The 18,060-nt window shown below is 40.2% G+C and overlaps 1 protein-coding gene across 1 annotated transcript in view; it reads right to left on the bottom strand.

Annotated features, from left to right (window-relative positions):
- Positions 1 to 18,060, bottom strand: part of LANCL3 (LanC like family member 3) — a 36,617-nt gene that overhangs the window by 7,609 nt on the left and 10,948 nt on the right. The window contains exons 2-4 of the mRNA XM_021268723.4: positions 4,167 to 4,290; positions 2,554 to 2,751; positions 679 to 886 (exon numbers count right to left, since the gene is read on the bottom strand). Coding sequence (XP_021124398.3) covers positions 679 to 886; positions 2,554 to 2,751; positions 4,167 to 4,290 — 530 coding nt within the window. The remainder of the gene's footprint in view (positions 1 to 678; positions 887 to 2,553; positions 2,752 to 4,166; positions 4,291 to 18,060) is intronic.

Genomic DNA, 18,060 nt, shown 5'->3' with positions numbered 1-18,060 from the left:
TTATATAAAGCTGAAATAACAAACTTCCAAGAACATGGCTGAAAATAAGTCAGAATAATTACCAAACTACTTCTTCTCATTAAAGAAAACAGTAACAAACACAGAATACTATCATATTAAATGTATAATAAATGACAGAAATATAAATCAAAGATAACTGCAGCACTATGACAATTCTCATTGGGCTGTACTTTCCTGCATCAACCAAATTGGGCTTGACTCCACCAGGTAAGCTGGATAGGACAATGTCAACTGGGCATGGTGAATTAAAAAAAATGTGAAATACACAGCACAGCAGGTCCTGCACTTCTTTTCCACTTTTAGTGGTCAGGGGTAGCGTGAAATGCTCTGAAAACCAGAACAAATCGATACGATGAACAGTATCTCATCCCACCCTGCCTCTGGCCTTGTGTAGGCAGCTTGGCAGGTTTCTGACCTCAGGTCAGGCCGAGGCATGGCTGTGGGCCATTCCTTCTTTTCCCTCTGCAGGGATCCCAGGCTATGGGCAGGGAGGAAGGCGAGTCAATGCCGCCACCTCTGCCGCCACAGGCAGGCTGGCCTGCACCCCAACACTCCCATTACACCAGAAGGCTGGGATCACAACCCCCGAGCAGCTTTAAATTCAGTTTCTGAGGCTGTCTGGTGCTACCCTCAATCCAGACGGGTAGTAATGCTAACCTTTGTGCCCTGTAGATGTATTTTGAGTTCCCAGTCAGCCTATAGAGCAGCAGGAACACGTAAGCACTACCAGCCACTCCATGGCATATGCCAGGTCCCTTCTTCAGCAGGCCTTTCTGCCAGGTTAGCTCTCCGCAGCGGATACAAGTGTCCAGATACTGAGGCTTCTTGGAAACCAGATAAGCTTTGGCAAACAGATACGCAATGCCTAGGGAAACAGCAATAAAAATAGTCTTGTTATAAGTTGTACACATAATAAAACAAAGATAATGCATGAATACATAGTAGATTGACATGCAATACACCTACAGTCTCATGCTCTACACATGTCAATGTTACATGTCTACATGTGGAGGGGAGAGTATCTGCTACACTAAAAAGCGCAAGGTAAGATGCACTTTTGCACTCTGTGTGAAAACACCGCTTTCAGTCTTTTCAATGCTGTACTTAATTTCAGGTTTCCCTCTAATATTCCCAGTCCTTCAGCAATTTAAAACAGTAGCCACATTTCTGCCTTGAAAACAATAAACTCTTACCACTGCCTTCTACCCGTTTCAAATCCCCATTCACCTCACCAGTTTACAGTGAGAGAAAAACAAGGATGGGCAGGACAGGCAATATAGTTTCCTGCATTAGCAACAGATACAATTTTTCTTGAGAAAAGAATCTTGTCTTCTCTTCAGTAGGGCACACGTTGCTTTACTCTGGTTATGAACAGTAATGAATACAGACTTTTGTAACAAAATGCTGTTCAGCTTATTTTTTGAGGGATTCAAATAATTTAATCATAATCTTCAACAGAGCATTGCACTGTTTAGTTCATGGTAACCCTAAAAGAACGCATATGACATATAACCAAATCAAGCACCTGAGGGTATATTTTGAATAGCTCATTTGTGGTCTGAATATGAAATACACCGAAGTAGCTAAAAAGCTACTTGTAAGCTACATGTGCTTTATTACGCACGAAGAATGATGGGATGAAGGAATTTCTGGGAAAGAACAATAGCAATTAATGAATTTAGATGTCTCTAAATGTTTGCTAAATTAACTTCTTTATGCCCTTTGGGATTTTGTCACCTTGGCTGAGTCTCACTACGTTTCCACTAATAGTTAAACCCACATCAAAGTCTCAAGAAACTGAAACGAAGAGGGCATTTCCTCACAGATTTAATCACTAGGCCAGCCACACCATAGAAGTCACTTTTTCCCTCTTAAAAAAACCCGTTTTCATTAGAGTGCAAGAGCAAGAACCTTGTTCCTTAATCATACCAATAAAAATATAATGCATCAGCAGAAAGCACATTTGAGGAATATTAATTATGATGTACTTTTTGTAATTTAAATAGAAACCTTTAAAAGAAGTGCCTCAATGCTTAAGGCCATTCTTGAACAGAAGTCAGCTTCTCTGTAACCTATGTTCATGTTACAAAACCAATAGGACTGGTCAGCAACAAAATTCTGCCTGGGGTTAAAAGAGCAATTTCTACATACAGCATTACTTGCCAAACTTGGTAGGGTATAAGACTAGATTCTGATCAGCCTTAACTCATGAACCCAAACTAAGTCTTAATGGATCAGGCCTTTTTCTGCATGTCAGTGCTCAGCATTACAACCAGATCCCTAGAACTTTTTCAGCTACGATCACATACATTTATAAACTAAAGTAGGATGTATGCCTACCCTTCCAGCTGCTTGAGCAATATTTAAAACACTATTAACTGCAAGAAAAAAGATTAAATAGTTCACCTCCATCTCATAAAATGTCAAAATCAGTGACATTTAACCTGAGATTATCTTCTTCATGGCATCACCTAATGTGGAAAAACAATGTGATCAGAATCTGGCTATGCATAGCATCAATGGGGAAAGAACCTGGAGCTCCATGACACCAGTGGACAAGCTCATTCTCCCTCTCGATCGTCTCCCCCAGCTCAGGAGGCCAGTTGCTGTTCTGCTCTTGGTCCATGAGGAAATCAACACTCTGCCACACAAGCTCCTGATCTGCTGGCTGCAAGTACTCGTAGTAGGAAAGTAACATCTGAAGGATTGATGAAAGCCCATGTGCTGCACCTGCAAGGAACAGCAACAGTCAAAAGGAGAGGGTAGATTTAGGTGCCACCTCCATCCCCCTGGATCTTTCCTTCATGACTGATTTCCTTGTCCAGAGCATGGCTCTTTGGTCTTCTTTATGCACGTTACAATAGTGCTTTAAATGAAAGCATTTCAGGTGCATGACATGATGCTTCTGTCTTTTCCAGTTCTCCGAGCTAAGGAAAAATATGCATGGATTTTGTCTGCTCTCTCTCTGGCATGACTGACATTCTGTGCATGAAGTTAAACTGAACATTAACTGAAAACTGTTTTAAGATGTCATTTTTCTTGATACAGTGCTGAGTCTGAACCATTGTTCTGAAGTCTCTCTTGAACCCAAATTGAAACTGGGCCAAAAAAGGCATTTCCAGTTACTGACTGAGAGTATCATCCAGCTAAAACCTGAAGTTCAGCACAAGAACTGTCTGTACCTGCCAGAGTCCGTGGAGCAGTATTGCTCCGTGACACCTCTGTCTGCTCCCCTGCCAAAGAACTCACTAATATCTGCAAACCAGTCTCGTTTTCTGCACTATGGCACAGCGCCTTGAGGACCCCACTAGTGATATGCTCAACAACTTTTCATCAGTGCCTCAGAGGTGCTCCAGCTAAGCTGCTCATGATGGTGACCATATGCTTGAGTTGCATGGCAATTACCAGAAATGCTCCCCAAGTCCCTGCCTGGCAGCATCAGCTTACAAAGTACCTCCCCTGACACTTCTCTCCAGAATTCTTCTCCACATATGCATGGGGACCAGAACCTCTCCCTGCCTCCACCTGCCAAGGGCAAACGCACCAGGGCAGAAAGGAGGGAATGAAACTGTTCTGTTGCTGCATAGGCACCTTTTGTGCCCTCTAGCTCTAGAAATCAGTCCTTCCCTCTATCTCCTCGGTCCCATACAGCCAATTTAGGAAGCTTGATACGAGCCATGACACTAGGCTGAAGCTGCATTTGGTGCTGGGTTCCAGGAGCTGGGGGTCAGGAGTGTTAGACACCCTCCTGGGCTTGAGGACACTCTTATTGTGCTATCTGTTAAAATATCTGCTGCTACATGTTTTTTCCAACTGGAGCTGATTGTGCCTTGTTAAAACAGTTAATGTACCCGCAGAGAAATAATCTCAGTCACAGCTAGACCCAAACTGGAACCAGACGGAAAAGTATAAAGGTTCAATTATCCTATTTTAGAATAATGAAAATTAAACTTTTTTTTTTCTTTTTTCACACACAGGAATAAGCATTTCACAGCTAGAAACACTACTTTTAGGAAAGGAAAAGGTCCCAGCTCAGTCAGGAGAAATCCCACACTGTAGATTTTACTTATTTTATTTCTGAATCATCTACTGGCTCAGTATCTACACACTGCATTGCTTTGAAGTATTTGGTGTGTTTTACTCACCGAGATACTCTGTTCCATAGTAGGAATACATGAGTGGGAATGGTTTCCTCTTCTTCACTGCATACTGCTTTCCTGATTCCAATATGGCCAGGCAAATTGATTTTATTTGCGCTGGGGTCAGCACCTAAACAGACACACCAAAAACAAACAAACAAACAAGTCTATTATAATAATTTTGTATTTCAGACATTTTTCAGGACTGTGCTATTTTCCTGGTGCACAAGACAACGTACTGCCTTTAATCTTATGAACATGCTGTAGTGTACATTCCTGTTAAGAGTTCCTTACATAATACAGTAAATGTACATAATATTTCTCAAAAACAGAGTTTGATCCCATCTCAGGAAAGTGAAAGTCAAATCTTAGGTGCACAGAGGTGAAAAGAGGCCCACTAAGAGCCTTTCTTTCCCAGAGATACTTGAACCTAATGAAAGCAAACAGCAAGTATCAGGCAAGCTGCAGAACAACAGCTGTGAGACTGGAGGAAGAGACAAGATGGGAAGAAAAAAGACAACATACCTAGAGAAGAAGTAAATGTTACAGGCTTTATTGGGACATACTGAGCAAGGCAGATTTTTCTTCAAATAAGATTAAAAAAAAAAGAGTAAGCAAGGAAGAGGGTATTAGACTTTATTGAAAATCAACACTACCTATGTGGGTTCAGAAACATCTTACTCAAGAATCACCCCTTGTAACTTTACAGAAATGCTAACAAAAATGAAGTGCGGGAGATTCCTATGAAGGGAGGCTAGCTATGTTTACAGGACTTTGTCATCAAGAACGAGTCAATGCTGCCTTTGTTTTAATGGAGTGCTAGGAACTGTCTAACGCCTCACTTTTAGGTGTGTTGAAAGGAAATAGGATTGACAAATCACATGTTCCACCAGACATGAACTTTGTCAAGTTGCTGACCTGAAATATCCAGTGAGGAATCTGTTTTACAGCTTTTAACTGCAGCTCTAACGATACATATTTCACTGCAATCATTTGCAAGTTCCTCCATGTCAGCCACTTGTGCACATTACTGACCAGTAAGTACCTAGGTTGTTGAAATAATTCAGCTCAGCTCAGCAGCATTTTGGCTTTCGAGGAAAGCCTGTATGTCACCTGTGTTTTGCAAAAATACACTTCAACTTGTGAAAAGAGAACTGGGAAAGAAAGGGAGAACAAGCAAAGTGAGACACATAAAAGAAAAAGGTTGTAGGATAGCCTCAACAAGATAGATAAAAATCCTAAAACTAACTGGAATAACAAGATAATGTATTTAAAATGTTTTTGTACACATTTGTGCTTGTAAATTGTATTATCAGAGGTCTTACAATTACTTAAGTTTAAAAAATACCATTTGCAGTAATTTTGCAGGCAACATTTGTTATAAACTATACACTTTGGCAAGTAAGATATGCTACAGATAGTTAATGTCACTTAGAACTTCACTGAAAAATCTTGTTTGTCCATCTTACTTTACTCCCTGACAACAAGGCTTTTTATTACTGCTACTCCAACAAATTTGTACAACCTAGAGAACAACCCAGTTCTGCTCGTGATTAGTGTTCTTTCATTTAACTGCAGCAGAAGTAAATAAGCTCTTAACATCTGGAGACTTCACTCATTTCCAGTCATTTTAAGATTAATTGTTTCAGCTTCACTGAATTTAATAACAGCTTAAATCCTAAGCAAATGAGAAGATCACAGACGTAGAGAGACACACTGCACTCTCTCCAGGGTTCTGATTTATGGTCTTGTAACTTGGGACCTAATTCTCCAAATCCTATACTTTGTACAGGATCAGTAACATAACCCTTGAAAAATAAAAGTAAAGGTTAAGATCTCCTCTTTGTAATGCTGGAAGGCAAATGCATGCGGATTAGAAAACTCAAGATCAGTTCATTTTCTATGTGCAATGGTTTCTTTACTTAATAAATGAACTGGATTTCAATATAAACCATGTTTTGATCAACTTATTTTCATGTTTGGCACATTTAATTTTTAAATTGAATTAATGACAATTTCAAAATGCTGATTGTATTTTTTAAATGGAATTCAACTTCTACCCAAATCCAGCCTTACATGACACTGTGTAAAGAAGTATCAGCCACTAATATGTGTATCATCACCATCTTCTAATGTAAATTAAGAGTAAGAAGCAGAATGCTTAAGCACTACGTGTACAAACAGTATACCCTTTTGACTGGGTTAATGAAATTATGTCAGCTAACAACTTGAGAATGGAAAAAAAAAACAAAAAACAAACAAACATGAAAAGCCAGATGAAAACTTAATATTTAAAATCATGACTAGAATGGATGTTAGAAATCAACCTATCCTGAGGCACATCCGCGGTACTGAAGAGAAAATGGAGAAGCAAATAACCTGTATATCTTGAAAGCAACCTTCTTCTCTTTGGCCACTCAGAGTGGCCTGTACGCATGAGGTAGGTGGGAGATGTGTACTAAGAGCTAAATAAGAATTTTGTGCTGACTCCAAATACTTCTAGCCAAGCACCTCAATCCACATGTTCGAATAAGGCTGCTGGTTTTCAAAATACTTAAATATGAGACATTTGTATTTGCTCCTTATTCAAGAAAATGATTCACTGAGATGAGAGACTCTCATCATAATTATTAGAGGCCTTCCAAAGGTTTAATGATCTGATACCACCCTTAAGATCCTCATTGGCATGCTACATTTTATTTCAACCAAAAATTTGTATTAAAAGTATATATTTGTATATATTTGTATCCTCAAGAGATCTTTCATCTTGCCAAGAAATAAAAACTAAGGGCAGTATCTGTATGCTCCATCTCAGCATCTTTAAAAACTAGCAAAAAACATATCACCAAAACAGCAATCAAAGAATACGCTAATCATAACCACAGACAGTTTAACTGTGATGCCATGAAGTTCATTTTCATTTCAGCGTAGTCACAATGCCTACTTGCCCCTGGGAATTACTGAAGCAGTATGTTTAATTAGAGACAGCAAAGAAATAGACTGATCGTCCCAAGGTCTTTAAAGGATAAGTTGCATATTGCTATCACGTCCTCTGGAGAAACCTGTACAGTGCTTTAATGAAGAATAAAGCCAATATGAGAATCTGTTGCCCAGAAAACAAACAAACAAAACCCCATACACATCAAGCTATCTCAAGCTATATTTTCATAAACTTTGATGTCATTTAATATGAGCTTGCTATGGAGTAGGTAAAATTATTCTTTTTTACGTCAGTACTCAGTCAAAAGACTACTGATGTTAAGAGATATATTGCTAATCCTTTAATATTTCAGCGCTTCTTGTATTTTTAAAGACATCACAACCTGTCCTGTCACATCAGAAGTGCTCATTTCCGTTTCCTCACTAGATCATAATTTGAAATATATTTCCATATGTATTCTACATTTCTTCTGCAATTTCCATATCAATGGGTTGGTGGAGTTCTTTATTTTCTGTTTTACATCATTGCACGGCACTGCTGTGTGCTGTTAAAAACCCTGTTCCATTCACACTGGTGACAGCTGCATTCCCACACGCTTTTTACTTTAAGCACAATAGTTAAGCAGTGCTATGAGGCTTAGTATTCACACTATATTGTCAATGCCTTGGAGCCCTACTTACAGCCAGAAATGCTGCTGTGATTGCTTCTAGTCTCTCTGCTTTTCTCCTGTGTCGCTCCAGACAATATGCCTTCTTCTATTAAGGCATTCCACAAATATGTGAATTACTTAAGCCAGGTGCTTTATTCAGTAAATCCTTGTTACAAGTCAGCAAGGAAGGGCTATGTCTAGATCAATCACAGAGCATCAAGCTTTTTTGTTGTTAGAGGTCTTTCTCGACTTGAGATTGTTTAGTTGGAAGCAAATAATTTCACAACTCCGTTTAAAGTAGTGAGAGAGATATACTAATATATTGATTATGACAGTGCTAGGCCCTACAAATGTGCTTCAAAAACTGCAGACAGAAATCTTCACCTTGGGGAGTAGGCAGAAAGAAGCAGCAGAACTAGCTTCTCCTTGCTGCTGATTATAATAACATTTTCAGCGCCTCATCATTCTTCTGAATGCTTGATACAAACCCCTTGGCTCATGATTTGCCCTTTGAAAAAACTATTGCATACAACTGCACACGGTATTGAATATATTTGATGGCTGTAAACTTTAAATTCTTGTATCTCTATTTATTTCCTTTGAGCTCTTTTTTGTGTGTATGCCATAGAAGGCATTACTGAATACTAAGCATCATTATGTGCTTATAGATGCACCAGTACTTTTAGGAGGTAACTTGTACCCTTACACTATTATGGAAAAAGCCTTACTCAAAGAATCACAGAATGGTTTGGGTTGGAAGGGGCCTTAAAGATCATCTAATTTCCCCTGCCTCCCCTCCAAGTGGGCAGGGAAACCTTCCACTAGATTCTTCTATGCATGTAAAATTTTTTGAGCATGTATGCATCCCATCAGACCTCTGACAAACTTCTAAAAAGCCATGTACGTGAATTTGATCATATGATTCTTCTGATGCTATATAAAGCGTCAAAAATAAGCTGAAAGAATTGGGTCAGCCAAAAAACCTAACAGGAGCTTTGCCACTAGTCTCATATTTTGGAAGCCCAGCAGAGGGAGCTTGTGAATTACTTATGACACTGAAAAATGCTGTCCAAAGATACATCTCTTTTCAGCTGACTCAAGCAGAAAGGTGCTGGAGCCATCCTGGTAGTTCAATGACACCTTACTGCACTGCGCGATGTCTAAGTTCACTTCCTGAACTTGATCTTTTTCTACCAAAGACAGGGCTTGGGATTGCTCAGGGACCTTTCCATGCAGTGTCACAGACATTTTTTTCTTTCAGATGATGTTAACACCTGATGCCATGAAAGAGTAGCGGGCACAAAGACACAGGGGGCTGCCTCTCCGTAGTGTTATTCCAGTTTGACTGATGTGGGAAACCCGGCTCCAGCTCTACAGCTGGCTGCATTCCCTATAAACAGTGTCGAATACACTAAACAAAAAACAAAACAAAAAAAATCTCCTGAAAACATTTTTTGATGAATGAGATTAGTTCCTGATGTGCTAATGATCCTGTTGCTAATGCAGCATGTCTCATGCTGTAGTATCATCGAAAGTACTTTCTAGAGAGCATAATTTCCCAAACTTCTCATGTTAACACAACTGCAGGACAATACGTGTAGACTCAGCACAACTACTATTATGATGCCAGTTCACTGCCAGTGCAATCTTGAGTTAAACAGATTCCCCTATAGATCCCATTGCTGCTTATTTTTAACATGTCATTTTTCAATTCTTTCAGTCCTGTTCTTTTTCTTAGCAGCATGGAAATGGCAATGTCAGTCCTATCCTGTTTTGCGGGTCACTAATCATGACATCAACAGAAACAGAAGGGTGCATTTACTCCTGATGAATTATATTATTGGCAAAGAAGACAACACAGCACTTTTATTATTGCTAACAGCATAGAAAATTTTCCACAGGTCTCACTTGTCAGGGCTGTACAGCAATAAAACTGTAAAATTTTTGCAATTAAACCTCTCCTTTAGAAAAGGAAAAATTCAGACATGGCTGCAAATGAAGTGTTGCAAAACAGGATGAAGCACTGCTGTTATTGTAGCTAGCAGGCTGCCTGGGAGCAGCTGGTGCTGCTACAGAGCTGGCCAAACGCAATGAGCATCGTTACTCATTGTGTCTCAAGGTGAACGTTGGAGAAACTCAAGTTAAAAGAACAATCAGCCTTTCCTCAAGCTCTCCCTACCCTGGGTTAATGAAAGGAGAGGGAAGGTGTCAGTTTCTCTGGTTATGCCCTGTTCCTCTTTCCTATCTCCCTCTCCATTCATGACAGCCCCAAACATCTCTCACTCGCTGCTCCTTCCACAGCAGCTCTCCTAGATCCTGGGAAGGAAACAGAAAGTTCCCGTCACACTCTTTACTTGAAGGCACCAGGGAAGCACAACATCCAGCTCTGTTGTTGCAGAAGTGAAGCAGGAAGGATGCCATGAAGAAGATTACTGAGTAGTTCAGATAACCAATGCAACTCAGCAGGTATCAGCCTATCTACTGAGAGATTACGCACCATGTCCGATGCATGTCCTGTGCTACCTAGTGGGGTTAGAGTTACCAGAGAGCACAGAGAGACAGCAACTTCATTTTATGCACCTGTCCCTGGAATTGCACCCGAAATTCAGAGCATGAATTAAAGAGAATGCTTAAACCAGTACAAATGTAAGACTTGCAAATTAACTGAGAAGCAATCTTCGCATTGCTCGGAGAGGCTTCTTTATACATTACACAATTCTGCCCAAACTTTTGGCAACATACAGGTAAAATTGTGCTGTGTTTAGGCTCAGTCAGAAAGCACATCCATACATGAGTCCTGTAATTAACATATGCCAAAACTACAGCACCAAGCTGTCATAGCCTGACGGGGGGGTTTATGCTGCGCTCAAGGTAAGTGTTCCTGACAATTATGCATTATGAGTATAAACATCTTCCAAGCTGGGCGCCTTGCACTCAGGTTTGAGGAACAAGCTGCCCAGTGCGTTGTAGCTGTGCTGCCCCAGGATCCTTTCCCATTTTTTAACACGGCTAAGCAAGGAACATCTGCTCTACCCATGCATTTTGGATCATCTTACTTCCCCTCAGCAGTGGGTCTTCCAGTTCATTGGAAGTCAACCCGTGCCTTCATCTGTTCCACAGGTACTTTGTGTAGTAGCAGAGCTGTCCTGGTGCTTGAGTTGGCTGCTGCATGTAACCTGTGCTGAGACACAAGAACACTGCCAGCGCTTCCAGCTCCAGAGCAGCAGGAGACAGGATTCATGAAGCAGCCTTTCCAAAAGATTAGAGCTTTGTAACACGGATGACAGAGCCTCCCCAGACACCGCAGTAACCTTGGCAGTGCCTCTTGTCTGCACTCAGAAACGATGCAAGTCCAGTTTAATCAGGTGCTCCCATTTGTTACAGGCAGACCTCTCATTGGAAAATAATTTGTTAGTGTTGGCACATGTCTGCAAGTCAACATGAGATGGACAGAATGTCATCTCAACATACTCAGTAAAGGTTAATACTTTTCACTGGGAAGTTGACCTAAGCGTAGACCTCTGCACAACAGAAACCAAAGAAAGTTGACAGGCCATATTTTAAGATGTCCTGAAGGTCTCTAGAAAGAGCAGAAGGCTTCCATTCCTTCTTTCATTTCTCTGGAAAGGAGAGCACTCGGCATCTTGCAGGTAACTGGTCTAATAAAATGTAAACTGTTTACTTCTGAAGAATATAAATGTGCAAAGAGAAATGTTCATGCTAGGAACTCTTAAGATTATGCATTGGACCAGTGACAAGTACATGAAGACATAATTAATTTTGAAGGTGCCACTAAATCTAGACGTTAAATCAGGCACTGGAAAACGTTTTGCAAGGGGAAAGAGGAAATGAGGACACTTCCAGCTCACCACCAAATTTTAAACTCTGATAAATTTAATGCAGAAATCTAGTTTTCTATGGGAAAATAGTAAGTTATGTGTAAAGTTCCTTCAAACTGGTATTTGGTTAAAAAAGACAAAGACACAATGGCATTGTGTATCACTTCCTACACCTGGCTCAACTCAGCTTTGCTGCTGTAGTGTCCTGTCCCTGTAGAGGCTATGGGCTCTGTGGCTGGCATGCTCCAGTACTCTTCATCTCTGCTGGGAAGGGCCAGCTGGGTGCTACATTGCAAAAGGTACCACAAAACTCAGACTTGCATAAGGTTGGCATAACTCTTTCTGGGAGAGAGGGGAAAGGGGGTAAAGAGAGAGGCAGAGAGAGAGAAAAGAAAAAGAAAAGCTCTGCCGTCCACAGCCCGTGTTAGCTAGCTGTTCCTGAAGACGGTGCTCTACACACAAATTCATTGCAGTATTGGCCCACGGTCAGAAGTTTGCATATAGCTTATTTAAATGGTTTAATGTTTTGCTACTGCACCCTTCAATAAAGTATCTTCGTGGCCAAGTTACTGTATAGAACATGTATGGTTCAGACCTAATTTCTGGTTATCATAAATACTATTTTCATGCTGCAGTTGTACACATCATTAAAGCTTCGCTAATTTCAAGAACAGTGATTTCACTGCTCATGTGAGATTGCTGAAAAGAGGAAGGAAAAAGAAAATATTACACTGGAGAAAAACTATGTAATGAAATAAGTAAAAACTACAGGATGGGGACAGAAAGATTGATAGTTAGTTCCTTGACAATCTTTCTAAAGATGCTCATAGTTCAATTCATCATAGGCAATACGGTCATCTTAATCATCCAGGGTAATGGAAAAGAAAAAGAGGCTTTTCAGTCTCATATATTTTATTTTTTTTCATTTTGCCAAAGTCATTTCACCTATTAGATCATTCATATTGCTTTTAATATCAAAGTCCTCATGGACCTGAATGGGTTTTGACTTGGAGGGCGTTGCTCTTGGCAAGAAATGCTGGAGGTTTTTCCAGTTCACCTATTATCTAACAGTCTGAAAAATGGAGTAATTTCATGACCCTGGGAATGGAGTCCAATAATTCAATTAGCAACCAGGTCAATACACTAGAGTTTCTATGCCATATAATTAATCTTCTAAACTATTGTTGTTCCATGTCATACCAATAAAACTACTGGGCAGGCTCTCAGTTTGTTGAGAACGATAATAATTTTGCCTGAGGCAGCCTTTAAAGACTGAGACTACAGGAATATGGCTTACTTGACAGAGTAAAACGCTGACCTTGCTGGCAGAAGGTGAATAGAGAATCCCAACAGATATAGCTGAGCAAACACACAACGCTTCAAGGATTTGATCCTACTCTCCTTTTCGGCAGTTTGGAGGGAAGTTACTAGACAGATGCTTTCTTGTACACTGCTCTACACCAATGCAGAGTGCGTGGCTTATATGCAATAAAAAATAGTTATCTTTTTGACACTTTTTCTTCAGTTCAAGGTTGTGTACAAGCTAAGCCTCTATTGACTAAAGATACATGTACAAACAGCAGTTCTTGCTGGAACTCCTGGAAAAGCTTTACTTTGTGTCAAATATACTCAAGGACATTGTTTCCTGTGACAGGCAGGACATTATACCTTCTCCCTTACTTAAATGAAAGAAGCTTAATAACTTCTGCTTAGGCATGAGTCACCACCCCACTGCAGCTAGAATTCCAATATATAGTTTGCATTTTCTGTTGAGGCAGACAGAGCCTTGCACTCTTGCTGTAAAGCTACTGCAAATACTTTAAGGAACTAAAAACCTAGCAGTAAAATGAAAGATTGCAGCTTCTATACCCAGCATCAAAATGGATACCTATATTGGACATTACACCTATCTGATCTCATTCAATATGCAGTTCAACAGCAGGAATTTATTTGCCATTTGAACTGTTATGTTAGGTCTTGGTTTGCAGATGCAGCTATGATTGTAGTGCAAAGGTCAAATTTCCACTGTTTTCCAGGGGGAATTTTTTTCTGTAGGACTATAGGATTGGGTCTGGAGTATACCTGTCAAAAACATTTTATCACTTTTCAAATAATCAAATATAACAAGTAAGCAACTGCACATGCAGTTATTTAGGAATATGAAGCATGCTGCTGGATATTAAATGTTACTCGTTCCTCCTTTTTAGTTTTTTGTCTTCCTCGGTGTTTTGTTTAGCTTTGTTTACATGGTTGCAACTCACAAAAAATGCTGTGTACATTTGAAACACTGGAAGATGGAGACTTCATACTATAAATTATTATTTAGCCTTATGTTTTTTTCTCTTTGTGTTAAAGGCACTGAATTCCTCACCTTTCATCTTCATATAGTCCTCTTACCTTCCCCAGGGATCAATTCCTAATACATTCCCAATCCAAATGTTTGGGCCCTCCTTCTATACAAGTGAACATACTTCATGCACAGGCTTAGTGAATGGAGTGGAGAACAGATAGGCCTCCTCAACTTCTCATGGCAGAATTCCTCCCCCCCAGAAAAAAAAGTCATGCGAGAGGCTAGTAGCTCAGAGGACAGAGCTACTAAAGCAGAGCACTCCATTTCATACTCTTCTGCCCCAACCGAAACACCAATTATTTTGCTCCCGACTCACAACCAATAGTGCTCATTGCTAATGAATTCTGCTACAGAAGGTAGCATTTGGCAAACTACCCATAGAAGACTTTATGGCTTGTTACTGTGCTAAATTTAGAGAGGTGATCTACAGAAGCACAAAAGACCACAATAATATTATTTTTTTCATCTGTTTCAAATTAAGGTTCAAGAAAGAGAACACGGTTGCAGCCACAGTTAAAGGCTCCCAAGTGCAATGCTTTCAATTTTATTTTATTTTTCATTTACAACAAAGGAAAGCTTGGTTTTACATATTAAGATGCTACGTATGGATGCACAAAACGCCATAATAGTGGCTGCACAATACCTGCACAGTGGTAACAGTTTAATACCTTAGAGGAGTCCTTGACCTAAAAACTCTTATAGTCACGGAAGAGTAGGTCTGAAGCTGTATGTGACAGTTTCCATAGTGCTGTGAACTGCTTGGTTAAAATCTCTCCTAAGTGTACTGCATCACTGTAAAAAGCAAACAAAAACTGTTAAGAAGCATGAAATACTGAAATAGTTATGAAAAAGCTACTTTATCAGCCACTGTTTGGTTCTTTCTCCTGGTATTTTTCCATGTCTGTTCTCTCACTATCAAAAATACATGTATATATATCAAGCAGAAACATATTTTAGAGACAAATAAGAGATTCTTCTAAGAAGTGAAGCTCAAAAGGCTGCCATTCATTTTCTGGACAGGACGTAATTAATGTGATAAAGAACACAAGAAGTTATTTTATCTTTCAGCATAAGAAAAAAAAACATTATAGCTTATGATAACCAGCAAATTAAAAGACTAAATATTTCTCTGTTCCCCTAAGATTCAAATAAGCTAGGGAATTTATTCCTGCCAAATTTAGCTGAGTCCACGTGCACCGTGGATTTAACAAACTCGCTGAACTGCTGTGTAACTAAGGGGATAATTTTTTAACAGATTTTTTGGTTACCTGCAAGGAGTGCCCCACCCCTCCGACTGAATTAAATGACAGTTCTTTGGAATATTGTTTAAATAAACATTTTATCACATTTCAAATAATCAAATCTTACACTGTAAGAACATTTAGGCCTGATATCTGTTACAGGGCTACTTCAGGGAATCAACTCTCAGAACTCAACACAACAATGTAAAAAGAAAGGTAAATCCTTGTTCTTCAGAGCATAAAGCCAGTTCTGACAAAATGCAGGTTAGTAATGTTACAGGCAACATATTTCAAAATTGCCTTTCACAATGATTTGTTCATCTACTCTGAGCCACCTAGTACTGGTACAAGACATCAAACCAGATGGATCACTAGAAAAAAATCCTGAAGAGAAAAAAAAAACGTTTGTGTACTCCCATGAAAATGTTGCCAGCTCCTCACTGCAAGCAAGAGGAAGCATTTGACTGCTTGGACAATGTCCATGTTGTGCTGTACGCAACACAGTTTGCAAACTGTTGCTCAAAGCTCTTCTGCAATTAGTGTGCCTCTGCCATGCAGGAACAGATTCTCTCTGTGCTTACACTTTGGGTGACTGGGACACAGAATGACTTTGGAAGCTGGAGTTCGGGGCATTTCCCTCCAAGCACTGCCCTAAAGAATATCTGACTACTTTAGATAAGTAATTTCAATCAGAGCTGCAATAAGGGATACTTGCTCTAGCAATCAGCACACTCAGCTTAGAGGTGTCAGCTTCAATTCGTGCACCATGTCAGAAAAAGAAGGGATGTGAATTTGAAGTTAGTGATGAAATCTCAAGGTCATTCTGTATAGGAAGGAAGAGACTACAGCCTCCACTCAGACTGTGATTTCCTCCGAGTCCAATTTGGTCTTAAAACCTGTAAGGGTAACCAGAGATGATTGCATCCTGCCCTTGCTAGTGGGAAAAGGTAAGATGCTTAGTTTGCTTTTACCCCACACCAGGCCAGACCCTACCTGGGTTTCTGTGAGAAGAGCACCTCTTGCACATTGGGAGACACTGCAACGAGGAGACGGGAGCTAGGTGGGATGTGTGCCCTAGCTGCTGTTCAGGGCTGCAGCCCAACAGCCTCCTTTGCAGGATGTAGAGGAGAGGATGTAGTTACAGCAGGTGAGACTGAATGCACAATGCCACTACTGTGTGAGGGCAACTGGAAGCTGGTGCTTTAACACCATGGAGAAAAGACAGCACTGTAAATCTGTACTAGAGCTGCACAGACTGTCAGTGATGCAGTGGCTGATAAATTCTGTCAGGGCTGAAGTGCCCCTCAGTGCAGCACTTGGGATTTGCATGCCTATCAAAAGATGCCCAGGAGAGTTTAAGCACATAAAATGGGTGCCTTGCACATTTAGGCACATCCAACCTTAGTCAGCAGCAGGGGAACATTCTGACTACAAATCTTTTGGGTCTTGGCATCCAGGGTGGGTTTTAGGCAATGGGAAGACCCACAGAATCACAAGGAGCAAACCCATAATGCCTCTGTAGGGTGGTAAATCTGTGTGGGCAGTCCAAAATTTCACTGGCCTTCCTGATGCCCTACTGTGTTCACCTCTGTTAGGACTGGTTATGACTTTTCACTTGTACTAGTTGTTCATTCCTATGCAGAATAAATGCAAAGCAACAAGATGTTGATTTACACAAAAGTGCTACGCAGGTTCATCCAGATGTACAAACGGAGATGCGACAGCCGTGCAGACAGTATGCCAACACAACCACTTCAACTGAGTACATGAGTAACTCAAGCCCTGTCATGTTCAGCTTACTTCAATCTCAGCTTCTTCCTAGCAGAGAGGATAAGTATTACAGATAATTCTCCCCAGATACATGTACTTGTACTGCTAAAAATAAACCTTCTTTTAGCTCATTTTTTAAATCTCTTGAACTGTTTTCATACCTTCCTTCTTCCTGCATACAGTATTTGGCACTTCTGTCAGTTTAGGAGCCAAAGCAATTCTTATCCAGTAAGCTGCCTCTTCTGGATCATTAATGAAGATAATACATAAGGCTGGTTCCTACATCAGCCTTTTATTAGCATTTATGATTAGCTTTGCTTGTGGTCTTTCAGCCAACTCTAAATTTTCAATGTCCCCATCCAAGTCAGCATATATTAAGTTTTCAAGGAAGATTATATTTAACACTGTATCAAAACCTTTATTCAAATGCAAACAGGGTATTGGCTACTGCTCTTTCATCAGCCACTAATTTTATAATTCTGTTATTTACAACAAGAGATCTTGTTTGTCTCACAAGACCTCTTTGTTCTTCTGAGTCATGCTGCTTTACACGCATAGTCCAGTTATGTAGATATTTATGAGGCATGTGACATCTAGAAGTATGTCTAAATATTTGCTGTTGAGGAAAAACACTGCTACCTGCAAAATTAGTTAAATGAGTTAAACCACACAATAGGATAATTCACTGGCTAATTGAAGCATAAATGGATCGCTTCAAAGCAGCATCAGCACTGCTTTCAAGCAAAGGTAATTCTAGAGAACTCCACGCTGGCCTCACGCCACTTTTACTTTCTGTGATGATCTGCAATTTGTGCCACGCCAGTAAGCCGCTGAGTAGAAGTATCAGCTGAAACTACAAGAAGAATGCTGACAATGTAATGGAGGAAAACCAGATGAAGGTGATCAAGTCCTCTGAGTCATCTGAATTTTGCCCTGCTCTCAGACCATAGGAACTGACTGAGGTAGTAAAAGTCCTGGTGATCTCCGTGCTGGCTCCCAGATTTTCCCAGGCACATTGACAAGACAGTTCTGAAAAAGAAGACAGTAGCCTAAGAGCTTCCAGTGGCATTGCCTGGCAATACGCCCACAAATCCAAATGCAATTCTGGCC

The sequence above is a fragment of the Anas platyrhynchos genome, chromosome 1 (assembly GCF_047663525.1).
Source record: "Anas platyrhynchos isolate ZD024472 breed Pekin duck chromosome 1, IASCAAS_PekinDuck_T2T, whole genome shotgun sequence".
Taxonomy (NCBI): domain Eukaryota; kingdom Metazoa; phylum Chordata; class Aves; order Anseriformes; family Anatidae; genus Anas; species Anas platyrhynchos.
This window is presented reverse-complemented; position numbering and strand designations above follow the sequence as displayed.